The sequence below is a fragment of the Bubalus kerabau genome, chromosome 7 (assembly GCF_029407905.1).
Source record: "Bubalus kerabau isolate K-KA32 ecotype Philippines breed swamp buffalo chromosome 7, PCC_UOA_SB_1v2, whole genome shotgun sequence".
Taxonomy (NCBI): Eukaryota; Metazoa; Chordata; class Mammalia; order Artiodactyla; family Bovidae; genus Bubalus; species Bubalus kerabau.
In genome coordinates, this window is record NC_073630.1 from 27,447,852 (window position 1) to 27,475,514 (window position 27,663).

The 27,663-nt window shown below is 35.8% G+C and overlaps 1 protein-coding gene across 1 annotated transcript; it reads left to right on the top strand.

Annotated features, from left to right (window-relative positions):
• On the top strand, positions 1-27,319 carry AIMP1 (aminoacyl tRNA synthetase complex interacting multifunctional protein 1). Its single transcript, XM_055587904.1, has 7 exons — positions 1-208; positions 8,965-9,098; positions 11,083-11,196; positions 13,565-13,735; positions 20,373-20,584; positions 23,569-23,737; positions 27,077-27,319. Coding segments are annotated over exons 1-7 (969 nt in total). The 5' UTR covers positions 1-206; the 3' UTR covers positions 27,244-27,319.
• The last annotated feature ends 344 nt before the right edge of the window (positions 27,320-27,663 follow it).

Below are 27,663 nucleotides of genomic sequence, written 5' to 3' on the forward strand. Positions count from 1 at the left end.
TATTTACTGAGGGGCTGGACGACAGAGGATGTGGTGTGGCTGCGCACAGGAGAGCGGGGGACAGAGAATTTGGAGTGGACTCTGTAGACCGCTCGGGCGTTTAGCGAGGACACCTTTTTGGGTCCTTTCTCACTGCCTTCGTGAGGCGGAGGCGCTCCTTACCTGCTCCCGGCCGAGGCTGCTGAGGTGCCTCTGTCCACCGATACATGTGAGTGTTGTCCGCAGAGGGTCCCGGGGAGGACGGATTACGATCGTAGGAGTCCCCTTTCCCTTACTGGCCTTTAGGAGCTAGGACCTGGCCTGCGGGTACTAGTGGGAAGCCCGCGCACAGCAGCGCGGATCTAGGCCTGAGGAAATATGCAAGAGCTTGGGACCTCTTGAAGGAGCCAAGTTTGAAAAATGGGACGCGGGGCCGAGGGAAAGGATGTTACTGGGAAAAGTATACGCGCAAACACGATTACTTTTGTGCGTGTGAGAGAGCACTGGGTGTAGTGATAGGAATTCGCTCTTTGCGTAGGTAGTTATTCGACGTCCACCATGTTCCAGGCACCGTTTTGCTGCTGCTGCTGCTGCTAAGTCACTTCAGTCGTGTCCGACTCTGTGCGACCCCATAGACGGCAGCCTACCAGGCTCCGCCGTCCCTGGGATTCTCCAGGCAAGAATACTGGAGCGGGTTGCCATTTCCTTCTCCAATGCATGAAAGAGAAAAGTGAAAGCGAAGTCGCTCAATCGTGTCTGACTCTTCGCGACCCCATGGACTGCAGCCTACCAGGGTCCTCTATCCATGGGACTTTCCAGGCAAGAGTACTGGAGTGGGGTGCCATTGCCTTCTCCAAGGCACCGTTTTATGCGTTGGTAAAAAAGGAATGAGTAAAACAGATAAAAATTCCTTTCTCCCGTAGTTCATGTTTTATTGAGGAAGACACATATTAAACAAAGTTTAAAACATTATCGTGTCTTAGATCGTAACGAGTGCTGAAAAGAAAAGTAGTAAAGCAAGGAAGGGGGATATGGCTTGAAATTTTAGTGTGGCCATTGAAGGTCTCACTGAAAAGGTCACTCAAGTAGAGGTGACAGAAACAGAGTTAATTGTAAGAGTAATTTGGGGAGGGGCTTCCCTGGTGGTTCGGTGGTAAAAAATCCATCTGCCAATGAAGGGTACACAGATTCAATTCCTGGTCCAGAAATATCACTGGGAAAAGGAAATGGGAAACTATTCCGGTATTCTTGCCTGAAAATCCCCATGGACAGAGAAGCCTGACGGGCTACAGTCCATATAGGGTCACAGAGAGTCAGATGGGATTTAGTGACTGAACAACAACCATGTTTTGCGGTAGTGGAGTCAGGCTGAGGGATCAAACACTGCAAAAGCCATCAGACAGAAACTGGCCTGAACAGCAAGGAAGCCTGTGGGTCAGAGTTGAGTGAAGGAGTTAGAGCAGGAGAAAGAATCAGAGAGCAGGAACAGGTCATGAAGGATCTTGAAGGGCATCTAGGTCACTTCACTAGCAGTGAAGTGTTATATCCTGACTGCCTTTTTGAAAGGATCTCTCTGGCTGCTGTCCAGAATAGACTGGAGAGAATAGGGTGAAAGACCAGGTAGGAGACTTGTGCACAAATTCTGGGAAGTTACTGTGGTGGCTTAAATAGGGGTGGTAAGAAATGGCCAGTGAGACTTTCAGTCCTCATAATTTAGTTATGCAAGAATTTTAATGGATGATGAGTTAATCTTTTTAATTTTGTTTGGGGAACACTTTAAAATAACTCCTAGTGTGAGGTTGCTGCTGCTAAGTCGCTTCAGTCGTGTCTGACTCTGTGCGACCCCAGAGACGGCAGCCCACCAGGCTCCCCCGTCCCTGGGATTCTCCAGGCAAGAACACTGGAGTGGGTTGCCATTTCCTTCTCCAATGCATGAAAGTGAAAAGTGAAAGTGAAGTCGCTCAGTCATGTCCGACTCCTAGTGACCCCATGGACTGCAGCCCACCAGGCTCCTCTGTCCATGGGATTTTCCAGGCAAGAGTACTGGAGTGGGGTGCCATTGCCTTCTCCGAGTGTGAGGTTAGGAGTATCAAACACAAGTTAAAATCATGGCTTTACTATTTAATATTTGAATGGTGTTAGACAGGTCACATAATTTCTCTTGAGTTTATCTATAAACTGAAAATATTGTGTCACAAGGTTGTAAAGATTAAATGACAGTGTATGTAATATGCCAGGCCCATTAAAATAGTGGCTACTATTATTAACTGTGTTCTTGGATTAGAAATGGAAAAAAGGAAAAAAAAACAAAAACAGTGGTGAGTGCACCTGTAAGATAAAGGTTTGGTTAAATCCTATTGGGAAAAATTTGACCATATTAAAAAATGACCTTGTTTGGTAGAGGGTCTTGGGAAACCAAGACATATCCCTTTTAAAATTTTATATATATGTCACTGGACAGAAAGCTTTTCTGTGTTAATGGCCATAGTGTTTGAGATATATGGACTGCCTTCTCTTAGCCATACTCTCATAGCCATCCCTTAGGCCCTGCAGCATCCCCTGTGTCCTCATTGGTAAAGGGGAAGAAGGCTCTGGTGAGTAAAGAAAAACAATCAAGAATAAATACAGATTTCCAGTTGTAAAATGATTGTCACAGGGATGTAATGTACACCATAGTGACTATGGTTAATAATAGTTTTGCATATTAGAAAATAGACTGAATCTTGATGGTTCTCATCATAAGAAAAAAAATTATAACTATGTATGGTAAAGGATGTTAACTGGATTATTATGGTGATCACCTTGCAACCCAATCAAAAAATGGGCAGAATATCTAATAGACATTTCTCCAAAGCAGACGTACAGATGGCCAAAAGGCACATGAAAAATGCTCAGCACCACTAATTATTAGAGAAATGCAAATCAAAACTATAGTGAGTTATCACCTTACATCAGTCAGAATGGCCATCATCAAAAAAATCTACGAATAATCAATGCTGTAGAGGGTGTGGAGGAAAGGAAACCCTCCTGCACGGTTGGTGGGAATGTAAATTGGTGCAGCCACTATGAAGAACAGTATGGAGATTCTTTAAAAAACTAAAATTAGACCTACCATACGACCCTGCAATCCCAATCCTGGGAAGATAGCTGAAGAAAACTAATTCGAAAAGATACACGCACCCCAGTGTTTACCTAAGCATTATTTACTATAGCCAAGATGTGGAAGCAACTTAAATGTCCATCAAAGAGATGAGTGGATAAAGAAGATATGGTGTGTATACACACACGTGTGTGCACACACATATATGCACAATGAAATACTACTCAGCCGTAAAAAAGAATGAAATAATGCCACGTGTAGCACAATGGATGAACCTAGAGATTATCATACTAAGTGAAGTTAAGTCAGAGATAATGACAAATATCATACAATATCACTGACATGTAAAATCGAAAAATGAACTATTTGCCAAACAGAAACAGACTTACAGATGTAGAAAGCAAACTTACAGTTACCAAAGGGGAAAGATGGGGCAGGGGGGTGTAAATTAGGAATTTGGGAGTAACTTAACATTCACAGCTGCTACTGCTAAGTCGCTTCAGTCGTGTCCAACTCTTCGCGAATCCATAGACAGCAGCCCACCTGGCTCCCCTGTCCCTGGGATTCTCCAGGCAAGAACACTGGAGTGGGTTGCCATTTCCTTCTCCAATGCATGAAAGTGAAAAGTAAAAGTGAAGTCACTCAGTCGTGTCCAACTCTTAGCGACCCCATGGATTACAGCCCACCAGGCTCCTCCGTCCATGGGATTCTCCAGGCAAGAGTACTGGAGTGGGATGCCACTGCCTTCTCCTACTTTATATAAAACGGGTTAAGTAACATGGGCCTACTGTATAGCAGAGGGAACTATGCTCAGTATTTTGTAACAACCTATATGGAAAAGAATCTGGATAAGAAACTATGTGTGTGTGTATATGTATATATCTGAATTACTTTGCTGTGCATCTGCAACTAACACGACATTGTAAATCAGCTGCTTCAGTAGTAAAGTCACAGCTAATGAGTGAGTGGCAGAGTTGAAATTTGACTTCATTCCCTGATCACATACTTGAAAGCAAAAAGCAGTAAATTCAAAGCAGGTATTTCAGTACATAATACAGGATGTGACTAAATGTAAGAGAGCAGTAGATCAGTTTAAATCAGCTATGGTTTTTTCCTTAATTACTAGAGCCGTTTTACAGTTGACGGCATCACACAATGCTTAGAGTGTCTAAGAAGAATATAAATTTTTAGCTAATTGCAATTCTGAAACAACAAAATCAGATATTTTGAGAAATAGAGAATCACTTCCAAATTTTTGAGGTGTTCTCTATACTATAAAGTAAAAATGAAAATCTGCAGTTAAAACTGCCATTTCAAAGCAATTGTTTGATTGTTTGGTTCCTAACATTGAGAGACTGAGGTAGAAGATTTGTTAATTTTTAAAATACTGGCAATTTAAAATCAGAGTCGGGAAGACTACTGAAGAGATTGCTGAAGTAAAGGGAAGCCGTTTAGAAATGATAGGGCTCTCAGGGACTTCCTTGATGGTACAGTAATTAAGGCTTCTCAGAAACAATCTTTTATGTATGTGTTTTAATGATTAAGATACAGTCCAAATTCATGTATTTCATAAAATCAGCTTCACCTGGCTTTATGATTAGTGGCATCTTACAGCAGCATTTTAGGTTTGATGAAATATGGTGGTTATGTTGAAAAAAACAATGTGAAAGGGCAGAGTAACTTAGCTAATACTTTTCAAAGCTTTTTATCATAAAAATGTTTATTTTTTAAAATTTAGTAGAGGAAAAAGGGGAAAAAAGCTTTGACTCTTACTATCCAAATACAGTTAACATACTGGGTATACTGTTTTCTTTGTAAATGTTTTAGATTTGTAATTACTGTGCATGCAGTTAAGTGTTATATCTATTTTAATCACATAATCTTTTTTTTTTTTTTTTAATTTTGGTGCAGAGTAAGTCAGCATTCCCAAACTGTTGTAGAAAATTCTTGTTCAAGTGAATTTTAATAGCTTTTTGTTGGTTAGTATTCCATAGCTAAGTACTTTGGGAAGTGCTTCATAATCATATCCTTTATTGAAATTATAGCTTGGGCATTAAAAGAGCTAACTCCAGAATCAGACGGACCTAAGTTTTAATCCTCATTTACTAACTAGCCACATGACCTGAGCCAAGTTAATTTTAAATCAAGTTTTCTTCTATACATAATGTAGATAATTGCTGTATTTGTAGCTGATCTATGCACAGCATTTAGCCAGCCCACGATAAATGCTCTGCAGAAGTTACCTATTATTAACTTTATCATCTTGAGAAATCCTCTATGTATTAGCATATTAAAAGCTCTGAGGAGACTAAGCAGGCCTAAAAATTTGAAACCCAGTGGATACTCAATGTAAAATTGAACCCTGTGCAGCAGTCGGCACAGAGCAGTGAAATGAGCACCGCGTTGAATGATAAACATTTGTCTGAACTTAAAGCAATGACCTTAAGCTAGCATTGTTGCCCTAAACATGAAAGCGGAAAGTGGACGTGTTAGTCACTCAGTGGTGTTTGACTCTTTGCAACCCCATGAACTGTAGCCCACCAGACTCCTCTGTCCATTCTCCAGGCAAGAATACTGGAGTGGGTAGCCAGTCGCTTCTTTAACCAGTACCTGAAGAGAACCGAGATGGCTTCATCCACAGTTATTTTATGTATGAATGGTTGAATAGCATCCTTCTGTATTCTCAGTATTTTAAGATTTCATGGCTCATATAAGTGTTTTCCAGTAACATTTCTGTCTGTTACTAATTCTGTTTCTTTTTTCTTTCTTATTTCTCCTGTTTATCCACTTAGTAGTTAGAAAATTCATTTTTACTGAATGTTTCAGGTAGCTCATATTTCTAGGTCCTGGTTTTTACCAATTTAAAACTAGACCTTAATTTAAGCAAGTATTTTTTACACTTATGGCTAAGGATATAAATTATGCTTATTTTTATAATAATAAGTAAATTAATATATTATAATTAAATATATTAACTAAATTAACATATTATAATTAAATATATTAGTTATCTTTATATGGATAGTATATTAGTGTCCTGGAGTATTTAAAGTATAAGAAAAGTTGGATGGTGTTTTACCTGTTTGTATTTGAGTGAAAGATACATACATTTTATTGAGAAAAAACTTTCTTATAAAAATGTTTAAAGTTTACTTATAAAATAAAATAAAGTTTACTTATATGTTTAAAGCTGATTTTTAAACCATTTTCTACCAAATGAATTATTAACTAGTCTTAACTAGCTGTAATTTTTTTCCTGTTTTCAGTTTGTGGTAATAATATATTGGTTCCCTGAAATGGCTAGTCTTTTCACTTTATATATCCTAACCCTTCACCATGAGATAACAAAGATTTTGAGGATTATTCTGTCATCTCCCTTTATCACATTGTTTCCTCTTATGTGTGCATGTATTTATATGTTTAACTTACTTGTGTTTCTGTGTTTTGAAACATGGCATTCTCTCTTCCTAAACAGTCTGTGCTTCAATATGTATCACAAAAGTTATATTTTACTTAACTCATAACTATATTTTCCAGGTAGTTAATAGATTTATTTCAGTATAATTACAGATCTTTTTTGCTTGTAGACTAGGATTTATTACCTGTATTTTGTGAATTATTTTTAGTCTTAGTTTTGAAGCTGTTTTGTAAGTTAGGGCATATGTTTCATATTTGGTTTTGTAAGCAACTTGATGTATTTGTGAGATGACTTTGTGGACCTACTGTTCAATTTATGAGACCTGTTTTAGACTTAAATCTATTTCATATCTGTTAAGAGAAGTTTACTAGGGTTTTTTCTAATGTGTATCACTAATTTCACATTCATCTTAGTATCACTCATCAAATATTTCATTGGTAGGGAAGCAAAAGTTACAGCTTACGCCAAATAACTTAGGCCAAATCAAATCATTGTTTCCGTTAGCGATAGCTGTATTTCACCTATTGAAATATGTAATATTTGGTCATTACTTATGTTAACCTGAAATAGACGTCAAACTAAAAGAATGCTGTAACTGGAATACTAAAAGTTCAAAAAACATAACTTTTTTACTTTAAATTTTCATCATATGTCCATGTATTTTTCTCTAAAATTCTGGCTTTAACATTTGAGGAGCAATAGCAGGGTTATTGGAGAAGGCAATGTCAACCCACTCCAGTACTCTTGCCTGGACAATCCCATGAACGGAGGGGCCTGGTGGGCTGCAGTCCATGGGGTCGCTAGGAGTCGGACACGACTGAGTGACTTCACTTTCACTTTTCACTTTCCTGCATTGGAGAAGGAAATGTAGCCCACTCCAGTGTTCTTGCCTGGAGAATCCCATGGACGGGGGAGCCTGGTGGGCTGCCGTCTATGGGGTCTCACAGAGTCGGACACAACTGAAGCGACTTAGCAGTAGCAGCAGCAGCAGCAGCAGGGTTATTGTGTATTCACTTTTGGTAAAAAAAATTGGCAGAATTTAAGTTATATCTTCATTTTCACTCTTGTACATTTTTTTTCCTCTATTTTTCTAAGCTATTAAGTAATAGTCCATGGAGTAGTTTACTGTGGCTTTTCCAGATTAACCACCTTTGCCCCATTTATATTCTCTTGATTACTAACAACTTTATTTTTACAAGGTTTTTAAAACTTTTTCTATATCATACATTGTCACTGTTGGCATAAAGATTTTTGAGGGTTGGTTTTCTTTTTATAAAAAAGTAAACATCTCAGTATTCTTTGCCTAATAATTTGAAATTTTAAAACAATCTATTATTTGTCCACTGTTAGCCAATTTTTTAATAAAAAACTTCACCTCTGAGGGTGTATCATTTATTTAAAATTAGAACTGTTTCAGCTATGTTAGTGTCATGCTTTGAAGTATAAACTGATGCTAAATTAGGTAAAAAGCAATTCTTAGTATTGTTAATGATTAACCTTTTGTCATGTGACTGTCTTAATATTTGGCAGTATAAACCTCATGAATTTGGCTTCAAAAGTTTGAACTTTTGAACATGATGAATTAATCCCAGAATTTTGCTTATATATGCAATATCTACATACTGATAGGCTGTCTTCTAATTTCTATGAGTTATAAAATTAAAATTCTATTTTCTTCCACAAAAGGAAATAGAATTATATGATATACAGAATTCTATATATGTCATGTCAGTGTATGTATATATAATACATATTATGTTACAGTATATTCTATTATATAGAATTATATAATATATAGAATTCTATATATAATGTCAGTGTGTCTATATATGTATAGAATTCTGTATATGTGTCTATATATGTCTATATACAAAGAATTCTATAGAATTGTCTCTCTATGTAATATATATACACTAATATTATATCTCAGTATCTATATGATTAAATTGATGTTTTCCTAATTGTTGATCTTTTTCCTTTAATATTGTCTTTCCTAATTTACATGTTCTTCCTTACATGTAAGTTTGTACATAATTAAATAAGACAGTAGAAATATCCAATACACAAAAGAAACATATAAAGAAGAAATTCAATAATTGTGTTTACTTTGGAACTCAGGTATAGTACTCAGTTATCTCGTAGTTAAGGTTGTTATTAGTCTGTCTCTTAGTGTTCCTGTCTTATGTCCTAATATTCTGCAGTATTTAAAGCTTTCTTGAAAATTTTGCAACCTGAAATATGATTAAATATCATATTTTCTGCTTTTGGGAGAAAATTAATTTCTTTTCCAGTCAGAGTGAGGAATTAATCTATTAACATTTCTGCCGCTTAATTGATTTGTTTTTCTAATATATGGTTCTATTGCAGTAGAAAATGTTTTTTCTTTCAGACTGCTTGTTCATGATGTCCTGTACAATAAACTTACTCATTCTACAGTATAATGTTTCACTTTCATTTTTTCACTTAGGATTTTCTGCCGTTTCTTGGCAAAAATGGCAACTGGTGATGCTGTTCTGAAGAGATTGGAGCAGAAGGGTGCAGAAGCAGATCAAATTATTGAATACCTTAAGCAGCAAGTTGCTCTTCTTAAGGAGAAAGCAAGTAAGAAAATTTGAAAATTTAAGTTTTCTAGGGAGATACTTAAAATGAATTCATACAGTGACAGCAAAAAAAAAAAAAAAAAAAATGTGTTTACCACAGACAATGTTATATTACTTCACAGTCTTGATGATGACTTCTGTATTCCTTTAATATTGCAATTATGAGTGAAGAAATATTCTGGGATTAAGATAAATTAGAATTGGTGTATGGTGAACATGTAATATTTAGAGAAAACAATGTGTTAATTCAAGACTAATAAAGAAAAATTAATATTTAAAATAAGTTGGTATAGAATTAGAGACTAAAAATGAAGAAAGCTGGGTAAAATCAAATAGAAACTCAAATATCTCCTTTAATTTCACATAAAAGAAAATCTTTACTTTCATATTGCTCTCTTTTTGGGTATTTTCTGAAATGATTTTTATAGTTTTTCCAGTGCTTATGTTTTACCTCAAAATTGCTATGATGTATTCACAAAAATATTAAATCTTCTGCTTCTAGAATTTAGGTTATTTTTTGTATATTTTATTTCTCAATAGCCAATAGTAATACTATGAAAATTCCAAAGTCTTTTACCATCACTTATTTAAATAAATGCTCTTCTCAGCTACATAAAACTGAATGACTTAAAGAATCCTACATTTAGTATCTAAAAATTTTTCCCTTTATCAAATTTTTCTTCTTTTTAAATACTGTTTTAATTATTTGTATAATGTTTTATAAATACTTTTCTTACTGTTTTTCTTAAAATTTAAAAAGGATTTTTCTTACTATTTTTAAAATTTTTTAATGCTTCTTCCCATTAGAAAGATGAAGAGATTATAGAGATGTATGTAATATAGAAGAGAATTAAAAAGGAAATAATTTATGGAGAGTAGTAGTAAAAAATACGTATATGTAAGTAAATACACGGGCAGGACTATACTGCTTGACATGAGAGTATCACATGCTATGTGATTTGCATACATGGAATCAGCAAAAATGCAGCAGGCATAGTACAGATTGATATAATAGTGTGCCTTTGTGTTGGCAACCCAGATACCAAAATCAGCTTTGAGTCATGTTTTTGATTTACTCAAAATGATGAATGATGTTTCTTTAGGTAGAACTCTTGAACAAAACAAACTACAGATTTGCATAGTACTTGATTCCTAGAAAATTCAGAGTATAATGAAAATGTTTAAAAATGTTTGAATGTAAAAAGTAACTAGAATCTAGGCTCAAATAATAAACAGGATTTCACCTGTGCATCTGTACAATGTCACTGCAAAATCGTGCAGGATATGAGGCAGTTCTTCATTTCACAGGAATATCTAACCTATTGCAGAACATCTGAAATCCCTGACCTCTGCTCTCCAAATGCCAGTACTGACTCCCATTATTAGTGACACCCAAAAATTCCCTTACAGATTTTCAAAGTCCCACCTAGAGAGCGGTACCAACCCCACTGAGAATCCTTGTCTTTTATATTTTGTGTACCCTATTGCTCACCTTTAAACACACTATGTTGAGCAAATCATTTCGTTTAATGTTTGACCAGCTCTACTTTTGAGACATTAGGAATTAAAGAGTTTTCATTTCCCTTTACAAGATACTAATTAAAAAGGAAGAAATGAGAACAATTTCTTATTGTTTGGTATCATTATTAGATCTTAGACTTTGAAAAAAGTTTAATATATCTGATATTTGTCTCTCAGTTAACCTGTTAGTAACACTGAACGAGGTTCTTATACTGTTGTATAGCATTTTTATAAAAGCTAGGAAAATAATTGATAAACAAAACCTCTTCTGTTTTTACTTCAAAGATTTTCTCCCTTTCTCTTTTAAATATCATGTTGTTTAATAAATATTAAATTGATACAAAGGAACTGGTGAAACATTTGGTTCTAGCTTTTTTTATACTGGCTATGCTTTTATCAAGTAGTATTCATAAGAACCTTTTAGAAAACCCAGCTATATCATAACTGGTGGTTCTTGATCCCAGTTTTGCAGGCAACTTTGAGAGAAGAGAAGAAACTTCGAGTTGAAAATGCTAAATTGAAGAAGGAAATTGAAGGATTGAAACAAGAGCTAATTAAGGCAGAAATTCAAAATGGAGGTGATTAATTATAGAAATGATAGGTTGATTCATAACAATAATTATTACATTCTTTACTAAGTTGGGTTTTACGCTTGATTACTCGTCTCATCCTCACAACTGCCCTTCTCATGCCTTTTTCCTCTTACCTTGAAGAGAAAATAGCGATGCGACCAGACTTAGAAAAGGCAGATAGATGATCTTGCCTAAGATCATGAAAAAATGCCAAAATTGGAGTTTAGAGAGCTGCACTCTTAATCTCTATTGTGATCATCACTGATCCCCTAATAAACTCGATCATCACTATTCCCTATTGAGTAGAGTTGAAAATAAGCCATAATAGTATTTAGTTAACATTTATTAAATTTTACTGTATGCCAGGCACTACCAAGTGGTTCATATACGTTATGTATTTTATCCTTAAAATCTTATGTACACAGATATTCTTGTTTTATACATTGACGCTTAGAGATGTAATTTGCCTGAAATCAGATACTGTTTTTTAAGTTATCCATATCAGCAGATAATTATCATTTCACCTGGTATGTTGTAAATGAAATGAAAGTTTTTATTGAATTATTTTAAAGTGTCTGAGTTCTATTCAGTTCAGTCACTCAGTCGTGTCCGAGTCTTTGCAACCCCATGAATCACAGCATGCCACCACCACCAACTCCTGGAGTTGACCCAAACTCATGTCCATCGAGTTGGTGATGCCATCCAGCCATCTCATCCTCTGTTGTCCCCTCCTCCTCCTGCCCGCAATCCCTCCCAGCATCAGGGTCTTTTCCAATGAGTCAACTCTTCGCATGAGGTGGTTTCAGCTTCAGCATCAGTCCTTCCAATGAACACCCAGGGCTGATCTCCTTTAGGATGGACTGGTTGGATCTCCTTGCAGTCCAAGGGACTCTCAAGAGTCTTCTCCAACACCACAGTTCAAAAGCATCAATTCTTCCACGCTCAGCTTTCTTCACAGTCCAACTCTCACATCCATACATGACCACTGGAAAAACCATAGCCTTGACTAGATGGACCTTTGTTGGCAGAGTAATGTCTCTGCTTTTGAATATGCTATCTAGGTTGGTCATAACTTTTCTTCCAAGGAGTAAGCGTCTTTTAATTTCATGGCTGCAGTCACCATCTGTAGTGATTTGGGAGCCCAAAAAAACAGTCTGACACTGTTTCCACTGTTTCCCCATCTATTTCCCATGAAGCGATGTGACCAGATGCCATGATCTTAGTTTTCTGAATGTTGAGCTTTAAGCCAACTTTTTCACTCTCCTCTTTCACTTTCCTCAAGAAGCTTTTGAGTTCCTCTTCACTTTCTGCCATAAGGATGGTGTCATCTGCATATCTGAGGTTATTGACATTTCTCCCGGCAATCTTGATTCCAGCTTGTGCTTCTTCCAAGCCCAGCGTTTCTCATGATGTACTCTGCATAGAAGTTAAGTAAGCAGGGTGACAATATACAGCCTTGACGTACTCCTTTTCCTATTTGGAACCAGTCTGTTGTTCCATGTCCAGTTCCAACTGTTGCTTCCTGACCTGCGTACAGATTTCTCACGAGGCAGGTTAGGTGGTCTGGTATTCCCATCTCTTTCCTAATTTTCCACAGTTTATTGTGATCCACACAGTCAAAGGCTCTGGCATAGTCAATAAAGCAGAAATAGATGTTTTTCTGGAACTCTCTTGCTTTTTCGATGATCCAGGGGATGTTGGCAATTTGATCTCTGGTTCCTCTGCCTTTTCTAAAACCAGCTTGAACATCTGGAATTTCACGGTTCACATATTGCTGAAGCCTGGCTTGGAGAATTTTGAGCATTACTTTACTAGCGTGTGAGATGAGTGCATTTGTGCGGTAGTTTGAGCATTCTTTGGGATTGCCTTTCTTTGGGATTGGAATGAAAACTGACTTTTTCCAGTCCTATTTGGCCATAAAAAAGCATGAAATTTTGCCATTTGTAGCAACATGGGTGGACTCAGGGTATTATGCCAAGTGAAATAAGTCAGAAAAAGTCAAATACTTATAGATGAATCTAAAATTACAACAAACTAGTGAATACAATAAAAAGCTGACTCATAGGGAACAAAACAGTGGTTACCACTGGAGAGGGAAAGAGGGGGGCAATATTGGAGTTGGGGATTAAGAGGTACAAATAATTGTGTATTAGATAAGCTACAAGGATATATTATACATCATGGGGAATATAGGCAATGTTTTATAATAACTATAAATACAGTATAACATTTAAAATTGTTAATCATTATATTGACTACCTGTAACATATTGTATATCAACTGTATTTGTTTCAAAATAGTTTATGATTCACAGTTTCATAGTTTTCTGTTTGTTTGTTTAACATAAATGACATTATTTCATTTTCTTTGTCAGTAAAACAAATACCATTTCCATCTGATACTCCACTAAAAACTGATTCTACAGTTTCTGAAAATGAGATACAGTCTATACCAATAACAGCCATATCTTCTGGTGCTAAAGAGCAAGTAAAAGGAGGAGGAGGAGAAGAAGAAAAGAAGATGAAAGAGAAAGCTGAAAAGAAAGGTATTTTTTAACAGTTAAATTTGTTTTGCATTTGACTAGTTTACCAAATGTCAACATTTTTTATAGTGGTGTCAAAAAGAAAGTTAAAACTTATGAAATAGAATAAAATTTAAAAACAGTAGGGTAATGGAACATTAAAGGTGGGCCCTCATGGGTGTGTAAAGGTTGACCAGGTTGACAGGGCAAGAGCATGACTTGAGTAGAGGGACTAGCATAACTAACACCAGGAAGTAGAGAACCATATGCAGTTTGCTGTGACTTAATTTGCATGTATTTGTAGGAAACAGTTTCAGAGAAATCACAGGTAGAAAGTTAGCTTAGAACCAGTCATGAAGATAAGAAAACAATATTCCAGTCAAAGTAGAGTGTCTGAATTAGCATTGGGGTGTTAAATGTTTTAGGAATCTGTAAGAACTGAAGTAGAAAGTATATCACTGTCCACTTAAACAACTAGAGTAGAAATCTTGCAGTTAACCTTAACTTGTCACTGTCCCTCAATTTTTGTATCTAACTGACTACCAAAACCTGTATAGTCATATCTCAGGGATATTGCAGATTCATTTCCAGACCATCAAAATAAAGCAGATAGCACAAGAAAGCAAGTCACAAGAATTTTTTGGTTTCCCAGTATATATGAAAGTTATACTTACACTGTACTGTGCTCTATTAAGTGGTCAATAGCAGTATACCTAAAAACAAAAACAACTGTACATACCTTAATTAAAAATACTTTATTGCTAAAACATGCTGACTATCACCTGAACCTTGAGCAAGTCATAATCTTTTTGATGGGGGAGAGTCTTTTTTCAGTGTTGATTGCTGCTGACTGATCAAGCTTATGGTTGCTGATGGTTGACTGGCTGTGGCAGTTTTTTAAAATAAGACAACAGTGAAGTTTGCTGTATTGGTTGAATCTTCCTCACAAACGGTTTATCTGTAGCACACAATTCTGTTTGATAGCATTTTACCCACAGTAGAACTTCCTCAAATTGGAGTCAGTCTTCTCAAACCCTGCCAACTGCTTTATCAGCCAAATTTATGTAATGTCCTAAATCCTTTGTTACATTTCAACAATCTTCACAGCCTCTTCACTAGGAATTGATTCCATGTCAAGAAATGACTTTCTTTGCTCATTCATTAGAACCAATTCCTTATTCACTAATATTTTATCATGAGATTGCAGCAATTTAGTCATATCTTTAGGCTCCACTTGTAATTCTAGATCTCTTGCTAAATCTGCAGTTTCTTCCTCCACTGAAATCTAGAACTCCTCAAAGTTTTACTTGAGGGTGGGAATCGACTTCTTCCCAACTCCTGTTAATGTTGATATTTGACCTCTTTCTATGAATTCTTAATGGCATCTCAAATGGTGAATCATCTCCAGAAGGTTTTCAGTTTACTTTGCATCATTCTGTCAGAGAAATTACTATATGTGGCAGCTATAGCTTTAAAAAGTGTATTTCTTAAGAATAAGACTTGAAAGTCAAATTTATTTCTTGATCCATGGGCTGTAGAATAGATGTTGTATTAACAGACATGAAAACAAGCTTAATCTCACTGCACATCTTTATTAGAGCTCTTGGGTGACCAGGTGGATTGCCAGTGAGCAGTAACATTTTGAAAGAAGTCATTCTTGTGAGGTGAAAGTCTCTCAACAGTGGGCTTAAAATATTTTGTAAACCATGTTGTAAACAGAAGTACTGTCATCCAGGCTTTGTTGTTCAACTTATAGAGCACAAGCAGAATAGATTTAGTGTCATTCTTAAGGGCCAGAGGATTTTTCAGAATGGTAAATGAGCCTTGGCTTCAACTTTAGGTCACCAGCTGCATTAGCCCCTAACAAGAGAGTCAGCCTGTCCTTTGAAGCCAGGCATTGACTTCTCCTAACTATGGAAGTCCTAGGTGGTGTCTTCTTATAATAGAAGGCTTACAATTTTTATCTACGTTGAAAATCTGTGGTTCAGTGTAGCCCCTTCATTAATTATCTTAACTAGACCTTCTGAATTGCAGCTTTTACATCACTTGCTGCTTCACCTTGAATTTTTATGTTATGAAGACAACTTCTCTCCTTCAATCTCATGAACCAAGCGCTGCTAGCTATAACCTTTTGTTTTTGCAGATTTCTTATCTCTCAGCCGTCACACAACTGAAGAGAGTTAAGGCTTGGCTCTGGGTTAGGCTTTGGCTTAAAGGAATATGTCTGGTTTCCTCTTCTCTCCAGGCCATTAAAGCTTTTTCCATATTATCAACATGACTGTTTTGCTTTGTTATTGTTCATGTCTTCTCTGGAGTAGCACTTTTTGTTTTCCTCAACAACTTTTTTCTTTGCATTCACAACTTGGCTCTTTGGCACAAAAGATCCAGCTTTGGGCCTGTGTTGGGTTTCAACATGCCTGCCTCACTAAGTGTAATCATTCCTTGCGTTTAAATGTGAAGAATATGTGACTTTTCCTTTCACTTGATCACTTATTAAAGGCCATTGTAGGGTTCTTTTTTTTTTAATGACAAAGATTTTTAAAGTTTTGTTGTTGCTTTTATACTTCAGAGTCTTGTATTGATGTCCTGGTCATATCTATATGCAACAAAAACATATACATTTAAACTCATTTTTTGTATTATTGGACAGTAATGTTCTAAGAGAGTTCTGTCCAATAGATATATAACATGAAGTATATATATAGTTTAACGTTTTTGAGCAATCTCATTAATATAAAAAGCAAGTGAAATTAATTTTGATAATACATTGAAAATATTATTTGAACATGTAACCATAATAGAAATTATAAATGAGATATTTGCATTCTCTTTTTTCATTGTAGGGTTCTTAATTGGCTTAATTTCAGCCAGAGGAAAGGGAGAGACAAATAGGTTGGTTGATGGTCGAACAGTCAGAACACACACAGTTATTAAGTTTAGCGTTTTATATAGGCATGGTTTGTGGTACCCTAAAGCATTTACAATAGTGACATCAAAGATCTCAGACCACAGATCACCATAACAAATATAATAATGAAAAAATTGGAAATATTTTGAGGATTACCAAAATGTGACACCAAGACACAAAGTGACAAATGTTGTTGAAAGAATGGTGTCAAGAAAGTTGCTTGATGCAGAGTTGCCACAAACCTTCCATTTGTAAATAATGCAGTTATCTGCAAAGCACAATAAAGGGAAGCACAATAAAATCAGCTTTGGCTGTAATTCCTACCACCAAAACCTATCTGGAGCCCAGTTCTGTGCCTGCATTTTGTTAGGTGCTACCAGGTAATTTAGGCTTCCCAATAGCTCAGTGGTAAAGAATTCACCTGCCAAGTAGGAGACAGAGGAGATGCAGATTTGATCCCTGAGTTGGGAAGATCCCTTGAGGAGGAAATGGCAGCCAACTCTAGTATTCTTGCCTGGAAAATCCCGTGGACAGAGGAGCCTGGTGGGTTACAGTCCATGGGTCACTAAGAGTCCAGCACACCTGAAGCAACTTAGTACTTTGTGACACCAGGTGGTTCAGGTTCTCATGATCCCATCTGAATTAATGTTAAAGCCTCGTGTTTTCTAGTGTGTCCTTACCTGGCCGCTAACGCTATTTTTCTAATCATAAATCTGACTCCTTATTTATTAACTTTCCTTTATTCCTTTCTGGACTTCATTTTCCCAAATGTCAAAAAATAGGTTTTTATAATTCATTACACATGCCTCTCATGGTACTTAAACTCTTTAAATTTTTTTGGAAAATATAAAAGGGCTGAGGGATTCGTAAACTGATCTAAGCCATTTTAGCACCTAACTCTTGTCAATTCCTTTTGATAAGCATGAATAGCTTCTAGGTGCTGTGAATCCTCTTCTACATCACTTCACCACTAGGTGGTATGGTTACAATGAAACCAAGTCAGACTGATTCTTTCGTTTTATGAATTTTATTAAGTAGGCACAAAACATTCATGCAACCTGTTCTTATAAGTTTGGTAAAAAGTCCATCCTCAAAGACGATACAGTACTGTGGCCGCAAGATTAGTCAACCTTGTGGTTAAATGAGACAACAAAAGTCTTCCTTTCGAGGAGGGAGCATCCAAGACCAAATGGAGATCTAGGTCTTGAATACCTGTGTTCAGTAGAACTTTCTGTTTTGTATAGCTGGGTTGTCCGACACAGTAGACATAGCCATGTGTGGCTGTTAAACGTTTAAAAACGTGTCTACTGTGACTAAAGAACTGAATTTTAAATTATTTTAAATTTAAATGTTGAAAACTATATGGAGTCAGCAGCTACTGTCTTGGATAGTGCTGGAATAGAGGGCTGTTTAATCAATGTTGACTGCCAAGATTGCCAGGTTACAAAATTGTGCTCTCGCAAGGGCTGTGGCACCCATACAGTCTTTCTGTACTACACTTGTGAGCATCACTCATTTGTTAATGAAACATTTCTAAAGTCTCTTTATGATGACTAATGAAGTTCTTGGTATGGAATTTCATATTTACAATCACCTGTGTAATGTAGATCCCTGAAAAAGGTATTTCAAATGCCTGAAGTTTTAAAATTCATGAATATAGCTACATCATATTGTTACAGTAGTATGTATGTTGTTGTTGTTCAGTCAGCTACATGTGTCCAACTCTCTGTGACCCCATGGACTGTAGCTCAGCAGGCTCCTCTTGTCTGTGGGGTTCTTCAGGAAAGAATACTGGAGTGGGTTGCCATATGTAGTGTTTTAAAATAAATACATAGTTTATCACTCAAAGATAACTATTAAGATTTTTGTAGGAATTATATATATATATGGAGAAGGCAGTGGCACCCCACTCCAGTACTTTTGCCTGGAAAATCCCATGGATGGAGGAGCCTGGTAGGCTGCAATCCATGGGGTCGCTAAAAGTTGAACATGACTGAGTGACTTCGCTTTCACTTTTTACTTTCATGCACTGGAGAAGGAGATGGCAACCCACTCAAGTGTTCTTGCCTGGAGAATTCCAGGGACGGGGGAACCTGGTGGCTGCCGTCTATGGGGTCGCACAGAGTCGGACACGACTGAAGTGACTTAGCATAGCATAGCATATATATCTTTATCATTAGGGCTCTTAACTATTTTTAAAAATCTTTGCTGATACGTTACATGAAAAGTGGTATTTTTAAAAAATTTGCTAATGAGACTAAAAATTTGTCATTTATTTTGAACTAGCTCTACTTTCTCTTTTATAAGCAATCTTGGTGAAAATTGTGAATGTCTTTTATGCAAAATCATCTGTTCCCACTCCAGAATAACTCTTCCCTGTGCTTCTGTATTTCTTTTTATTTGTAATGTTTATCACATGTTCATTATGTGTATCTTTTTTTTCTTTAATATTATTTATGGCCATGCTGGGTCTTCAGTGCAGACTTTTCTCTGTTGTGGCAAGTGGGCACTGGCTTCCCGTTGAAGTGGCTTCTCTTGTTGCAGAGCACAGGCCCTAGGACACTCAAGACTTCAGTAGTTGCGGCTCCAGGGCACAGGCTTGGTAGTAGAGCACAGGCTCAATAGTTGTGGCATACAGGCCTAGTTGCTTCACCACATGTAGCATCTTCCTGGATCGTGGGGATCAAACCCGCGTCTCCTGCATTGGCAGGTGGATCCTTTTCCACTGAGCCACCAGGGAAGCCCACATCTGTCTGTCTTATAAGAGATTTTTGGTGCCTGGCTAGTGTGGGCCACTCATCTTATTTTTTTCAGTGCCTTTAATCTCAGTAAATATTTATCCAAAGATGAAACAAAGAAGTAGTTAAGAAACAATGCTTTCAAGTCATAACAGCTTATGTCCTACAGATTAGGAGGTAGTTTTGTCTTACTTTTTTTTCTGCCAGAGAAGATAAATGTAAACTTTAGGAATTTGAACTATATTCAGGTTGCATTTTGACTTAATGGCTAAAGTGATCTTATGCTTATAAGAATTATATTATCAGCATGTAAATGAAAGTAGAATTTTGAAAACATAATTGGAATAAAATGTTTTCTTCCACTCAAATAGTTTCTGTAGGCAAATCTAAAGTCCTAAGAAGTCTTCAGAGGAGTATAAGAAATGGAGAAATTCATTGTATACTTACTGGTATGTTTAAGTGGTGAGAGACACATTTTATCAGTGAAATTATATTTGATTGTAGTTCATGCTGTCATTTGGCTACTTATGATATTCTTTCTAAAGAATTTTTCACTCTTGGAGAGTCACAGTAAATCTTAAAGGATTTTTTTCCCTGTTTCAGGGAAAGGGAAATTTTTTCTGTAGAGTGTTATTTACAGACTATAAAGTCTCTGTTACAATTGCTCCACTCTGCCAGAGTACCAAAGCATGCATATACAATATATAAGTTAATGAACGTAATTTTGTTCTAGTAAAACAATTTCATAGGCAGCAGGCTGGATTTGACCTTGAGCCATAGATTACCAACATCTAGTCTGTGTCTTTAACTAGAGATATAGACAGTTCAACAGAGAAATAGCTTAAAGGGGATTCAAGATGTTGTGACATGGATAATTCTTTCCTTTGTTACTTAAATGAAGATAGAAGATGAACACTCATTTTTTTTTTTTCTTTTAAACTCATCAGAATCAATACTGTGGAGATTTTCATTTTTGTTTTACTTCTGAAGTTTACCGTTTGTAACTATTTTTTAGGAGAGAAAAAGGAGAAAAAACAGCAACCAGTAGCAGGAAGTGCTGACTCTAAGCCTGTTGATGTTTCCTGTCTGGATCTTCGAATTGGTTGTATCATCACTGCCAGAAAACACCCTGATGCAGATTCTTTGTATATAGAAGAAGTAGATGTTGGAGAAACAGCCCCAAGAACGGTGGTCAGTGGCCTGGTGAATCATGTTCCTCTTGAACAGGTAATCTATGTAGCTAAAATTATTTCTACATATGCGTTTTGGTGTCAGTCCCTCTTTCTTCATGTTTTTTCATGTAATTTTATATCAAACCACACAACATGAGTCAATATTGATTAATTCAGTTGATTATTTAAATATGATAAATCCACCAAAAAGTGCACAAAACTACCAAAAACTTGCAAAAGATCTGTAAATTAAGATCAAAGTCATGACCATAGAAAGAAGAAATGATGTATTATTTTTTCTCAATTTTTAAAAGTATTTTTAGTTTGTTATTTTATCATCACTGTTCTATCATGGAATTTTATTCCCTGATTTTAATTTTAAAATCACCATTATATAAGCTCGGAAAGTACCAATCTAAAATTAAGAAAACAAGCTTTATATCTTAATAACTCAAGTATTTTCATACTGGAAGAAGAAAGAGGAGAGGGAATTTTGAAGATTGAACTTGAACTTTTTAATGGTATTCCTTTATTCATTAAAAATAGCGTGTTTTAAAATTTTATTATTGAGATATTTAAATATATCTATATTTCCAATGTCAGACATTAATAATTTATAACTTGCTCTCTCTAGACATCTTCTATAGAAATTTGCATCATCCACCTATTTCTTCTGCTCCATGGTGCTTCAGAGATACTGCAAAGACCATAGTCTTCCACATTAAAATAGTTCTGCCTCTTGGTTCTTTCCCAACTCTGTTGCTGATTGACTTTGTGAACTTGCACAAGTCCCTAGTTAATTCATTCTAATTTCAAGATGCTGATATTTACTACGAATCTGCACTGTGCCAGGAACTGTTGTAGGCAAGTGAATAGAAAGAAAGATAGATGAATGATAGATTTGTTTAAAAAAAAAAACCCTGGGATTTCCCTGGTGGTCCAGTAGTTAAGAATCTGCCTTTAAATTCAGGGGGTGTAGGTTTGATCCCTGGTTGAGGATCTAAGATCCCACATCCATGGGGCAACTAGAAAGAACTCTGTGTATAGCAGCTACAAAACCTGTGTGCTCTAAAGGTAGCATGCTGCAGCTGAGAGCCTGCATGCCACAGCAAAGGCCCATCACTGCCAATAATAATAATAAACAAAACGCTCTGCCTTTGTGAAGCTCATATCTGAGAGGATCAGAACTTCCATGATAGTGTGTTAATATCAGGGAAAAAATCAAAGTAAGGAAAGAATCTAGAAAGTATTGAAGCTAGGGGAAAAAAGTGGCCAGGGAAGAGCAAAGTGGTATTTAAGTAAAGGTCTAAGAAAATGAAGAAAACAAATTGTGCTGTCTTATGGGATAGCATTTTCAGGCAGCCCTGAATCAGATGTTATCCTGGGATGTTCAAAGAACAGCAGGAAGCCAGTGTCATTGTAGCAGACTAACGGGAAATGTGATGGGAGATGAAGTCAGAGATGAGGATGCCAAATGCTGTAGGGTCCTAGAGATCATTGTAAAGACTTTGGCTTTTTTTCTGAGTGAGATGAAAGCCACTGGAGGATTTTTGAGCTAAGGGATAATATGGTCTGTCTCACATATTAATATTATCATCTGGTTGCTTTGTTGAGGTAAGAAAGATGGAATTAAGGAGATCAGTAAAGAAATTTCTCTTATCTATGAAAAATGATAGACGACACTGGTGTGTGCTTTTTCTTTTTAACATTCATTTTGTATAGGACCAGGACCCTCTCATAACAACTTATGAAGTTAGGTTCTCAAGGAGCCCTGGAGAAAGAACCAGTTGATCTTGAGCCAGCTCAAATTTGAAAAACTCCTCCTCACTGGGGCTTCAACTTTTTTGTTCTCCTAAGTTACAGACTAGTTCTTCTCTTCCAAAAGCTGTCATTCACAGCCATATGCAAAGTGATTTATATACATATCTGAATCTAACCATCAAATCAGTACTAGTCAGCAGTCTATAAGGTAACTGCATTTAGCTCCCTAAAACTGTATACCACATTTTTTACATTTGTTTATTTTTCTAAGGTAAAAATCTACAGCTATCATCTGATTCTTAACAGATTGCATCTAGCTAAACCTGTTATTTTTTTGTACATATTTGGTGTAACTTTTTTTATTAAGTTCCCATATATGTGGCATCTTAAAGTTATTTAATGTCTGAAGAGAATAAGAATTCATAAGATCACCAAAAAGGGGGCCTTTTCCATTTGAACCTTAGGTTCATTTTTTTTTAAATCTTAGAATGTGGGGGTAAATTTATACATAACATTTATTTATAAAACCATCTTTCATCCAAATGTGTCTTGTCTCCACATGCAGTGACCCTTCTTGAATGTTATTTTATTTTAAACCTACTGAAAGAATTTAAACAACTGTGTTCCTTATTTTTGCTCATTGATGAAAAAGTTGAGACTTCAACTATTGAAGTTTAAAGAAATTGCTCTTTACTTCTGTAACAAATTATAGAAATAGTTATCGTTGTTTGTTGTGCTGTGCATAAAGCTTAAATTGTTAAGTGATCAGTACTTTTTAATTTAGGAAATGAATCTTGCATAGTATTGAAAATGATCAAACATGTAGGGGAAAAATGTGCATTTATTTTAGTGCTGTTTCTAAGCTAAATGCTTTATATATATATGTTGTGATTTAATCCTTGTGGCGTCTTTATATCATTTCCCTCATTTTGTGAGGAAACAGAGAGATCAACTTTATGAGTCTCATTGCTAGTACATGAGAACTAGCAATGAAATTTTAAACCAAATCTGTTTCGCTCATTCATTTATTTTTAAGTGAAATATTATTGCCTCTGCTGTTTGATCTATAATGCATTGTCAGTTTGTAGAATTTTTTTTGTGTGTGTGTTATATAAGTCTTCTTAAACAACATAAAAGATTTTGGACACAGATAAGGATAAAACAGCCATAAAAATAGAACATTTGATATTTAGCATATTAGATGTACCTTAATGTATTCTAGATAAGATTATTCTAAATCTTTGTACATCTTTAATCATCAGTGTGTATTTCACACAGATGCAAAATCGGATGGTGGTTTTACTGTGTAACCTGAAACCTGCAAAGATGAGGGGAGTAGTATCTCAGGCAATGGTGATGTGTGCAAGTTCACCAGAGAAAGTGGAAATCTTGGCACCTCCTAATGGATCTGTTCCTGGGGACAGAATTACTTTTGATGCTTTCCCTGGTAAGTATTTATTAGTTACTGTTTGTAATTTGGGAATCATGGTTCTGAAAGCTATGTTTGGAACGTTTAAATTTAAAATCACTCCTGTATATGACTTGTAAGACTTTACACTAAATGACCATCGTTAGTGATATTTTTGTTTATTGAGATTGACATAAGATGGTACATTAAGCACAACTGTATAATTATTCCTTCCCCATGAACACTCAAATTGCATAAAACACCAGAGAGATTGTACCCTAAGTGAAATACTAATTTTGATACCTACATAACAGAAGAGTGTGATATGGATAGAGAACCAGTTAATGTGCTACAAAATCATTTAAGTGAAGATTATCTCAGAATACAACATAGAAAGATGAAGAGATGAAAAGTTCAGACAGGGAGCCAAAAATGTATAATTCTCAAAGTCAACCTAGTAATATACTTACATATGCTTTTACTAGCCTTTAGGATTTAGAGGAAATCTTTAAGTTGAAATCCATATTTTTTTAATAATCTAAAAGGAAGGTTCATTTCATATTGTTTCTTCTCTCTAGTAAAGTGCTCCTGAGACAGATGAAGCTTCCTAATATGTGAGAAAGTTTCTTCAAATAGGTCTTTGGAAGCAGTAAAGAAAGCTTGGCAGATGTAGAACAAACATTTCTTTCATAAAAGTGGAAGACCTCTTAAGAGGAAAAACAGAAATTAAAAGACACTATTGCCTTTTGGTCACAATCACCACCGCTTACTGGGAAGTCAAAACACCTCCCCAAACCTTATGCTTTTGGTTAGGATGTCATGTTTATACCTGACAAACCTGAAATTCTATTTTTCTAAACTGGAATGGAATGAAAATAAAAGTGAACTTTTTCTTTTAAGATTCAGCGTACACTGAGGGAAAAAAAATCTTGGTTTGTCTTTTCAGATTAACATTTGCTTTCCTTTTTACTTAAATATTTAAGATGAGTGCATTTTAAGTTTTATTTCTCTATATAAATTGTTAAGTCAGATATTTAGAACTGGAAGAAATCATTTATTTTAACCCACTATTTTACAAATTTAGAAACCGAGACCCAATAGAACTTAGCTACCTACTTAAGGTTTGTAGAAGGATCAAAAAATAGATGTGCCTGCCTCTCAAATATTACCAGCATTTTTGTTGGTGGATCATTGGCTTGCTATGAATTCATATGGACTATTTCATCAGAGAAGGCTTATAGTTCTTTTATTTCTATGACAGCTTTCATTCCCCTTACCTTATATAGAATTAGAATTAACAGGTAAATATTTCAGCACTTGAATCAGTTGTTATTATCTGGACATTACTGTTAAGTGGTGTGGAGTTTTTTTTAAGATACTCAGTGACTTAGCATTAGAGATGCCAATAGCCCAGAGTGGATTTCTTGCCTTTACCATATTTTTTAATCTTTCAATCTGTTTGGCTGTTGGTGTGTGTTTATATCTACATCATTGCAGTCTAAAATTCCTTTCATATTCATAGTTTCTCCTTGTGCTTTAGTAAATGAATATGTAGATAACATATAAAATTTTTTCTAAAGTGAAAGGGAAAAACCTAACATTTAAGTGGCCCATGCAATTGTTTGAATTATACTCTTATAATTTATTAAATGCTTAACCAAGCTGAACAGCATCAAATAATTGATAAACTTGGGGACGTGAGGTCGGTTAATTCTCATCCTGCTTATGCACATCAGTTACTGCTTCTGTAGCAGTAAATCTGAAAGGAAATAACAGTTAATACTATGTATGCAACAGATCGGAGAAGGCAATGGCACCCCACTCCAGTACTCTTGCCTGGAAAATCCCATGGATGGAGGACCCTGGTGGGCTGCAGTCCATGGGGTCGCTAAGAGTCGGACACGACTGAGCGACTACACTTTCACTTTTTCACTTTCATACATTGGAGAAGGAAATGGCAACCCACTCCAGTGTTCTTGCCTGGAGAATCCCAGGGACGGCGGAGCCTGGTGGGCTGACGTCTATGGGGTCACACAGAGTCGGACACGACTGAAGTGACTTAGCAGCAGCATGCAACAGATCATTAGTCTTACTGTATTTTTTTTTTTCTTTTCCCAGAGAGAGCCATGATTTATCCGTACTTTATTTTTCAGCATATGTTTTACATTTTAAAACTTAGGGTGTCTGCTGGTACATTTTGATGTTCATTTGATGTGCTCAGTGTCTAGAGATTTACATTTCATGTTATAGTAAGTATGGTATAGAAATTGCATTTGGTGCTCAAACCTTTGAATTGCTAATTGGCTTTGAATAACGATTTTCCAACTATAAAACCATTGCTTCCATAAAGTTTAGAAGATGCCACATAATATATTTATAATAATGGCTAAAACCCCTCCCCACTCCTTTTTTAGTCTTAAATCTGTAAAGCCATAAATTAATTCAATATCTAGTCCCTAAAGTATCAAGCAAAAATAACTTGAACACAATATTACAGCAAGAAGACAAAGACATTGACACTCCCTCCTCTTTCTTTTCCTTTTTTTTTTTTTTGAGAATGCACTGGATTTAGTCTCATAATAAATGGAAATTTGCATTCAGACTTTTCTGAGATCATGATTATTCCTATTTTGAGTCTTATTAATAAATCTGAGTTGATGGTTAATCTCAAAGCATGTATAAATGCAAGACTCTTTAGCTTTTGGACCCAATTACTCTTTAAAAATGGGGTGCTTTTTTGGTATTGAGTGGTATGAGTTTTTTATATATTTTAGATATCAGCAGCACCTTATCAGCCAAATTGTTTGCAAGCTTCTTCTCTCATTCAGCTGGTTCTCTTTCAATCTCACCAAGTAGAATGGGCAGCAGATGAAATTCAGAGTAGTTATCATATTTAGCTAGATAACCCTAACACTTAAGTTATTTCCAGTACTGTAGGAAATCTTTAAGTACTATAGCAGCAATTTAGTCATTTTTTGTTGAAACATACAGTAAAGCATAAGCTGCTTCTGCCATGTATAAAAATGCAGCACATCAAATTATGCTCTCATCTGTTCAAAATCTTTCTTTATATGTAGTGATAAAATGAGTATCTTGTGTTTTCCTTCTGATCATTTGGGGAATAAATTAGCTGTACAGCTGTTTCTTAAAAGAGTAAAAAATAATACCTTTAACATTTGTAAGGAAATGACAATATGTTTTACCAATTAAGAATTTAAAAAGTGCTGATGTCACAGAAATAAAGTAAGTGTTAAAAGTAAATATTTAGATTCTTATCAGGTGTAAAGATCAGAGATTGTATCTAGGACAATTCACTAGAAATCTCTGATGACAGTTTATTGATATGTTAGCTATGTATTATTTTCCCTCTCCCAACAGGAGAGCCCGACAAGGAGCTGAATCCTAAGAAGAAGATTTGGGAGCAGATCCAGCCTGATCTTTACACTAATGATGTATGCGTGGCTACATACAAAGGCGCTCCCTTTGAGGTGAAAGGGAAGGGAGTGTGTAGGGCTCAAACTATGGCCAACAGTGGAATAAAATAAAACACTTCAGTTTCTGAAATACATTAAAGAAAACAATAAAAAGAAATAACATTTGTCACTCATAGCTAAAATACAACTGGCTCATTTTTGTGGTTATTTCTCTTCTAGATTTGAGTAGTCTTTTACCTGGTATGTATTTTCCATTGATTAGAGAAACACTACATTTATACTGGTAGGTTTTGAGCCTGCAAGGAGGAATTTGCCTGTGTTTCATGATGATTTATTGTTCAGTGATTGTGTTGGCTAGCACATTGCTTTTTCTTTATACATTTAGAAAACTTCAGATTAACATTTAGTTTCTCATTTGTAGGCACATGTTTGCATGCAATTTGAAGCCCTTGGCTTTTTAGTATCTTTATTATAAATGTCTTCTCTTTAAAAAGACAAGTTAAAATTTCTGTCAGGCTTATTAACTAGTCA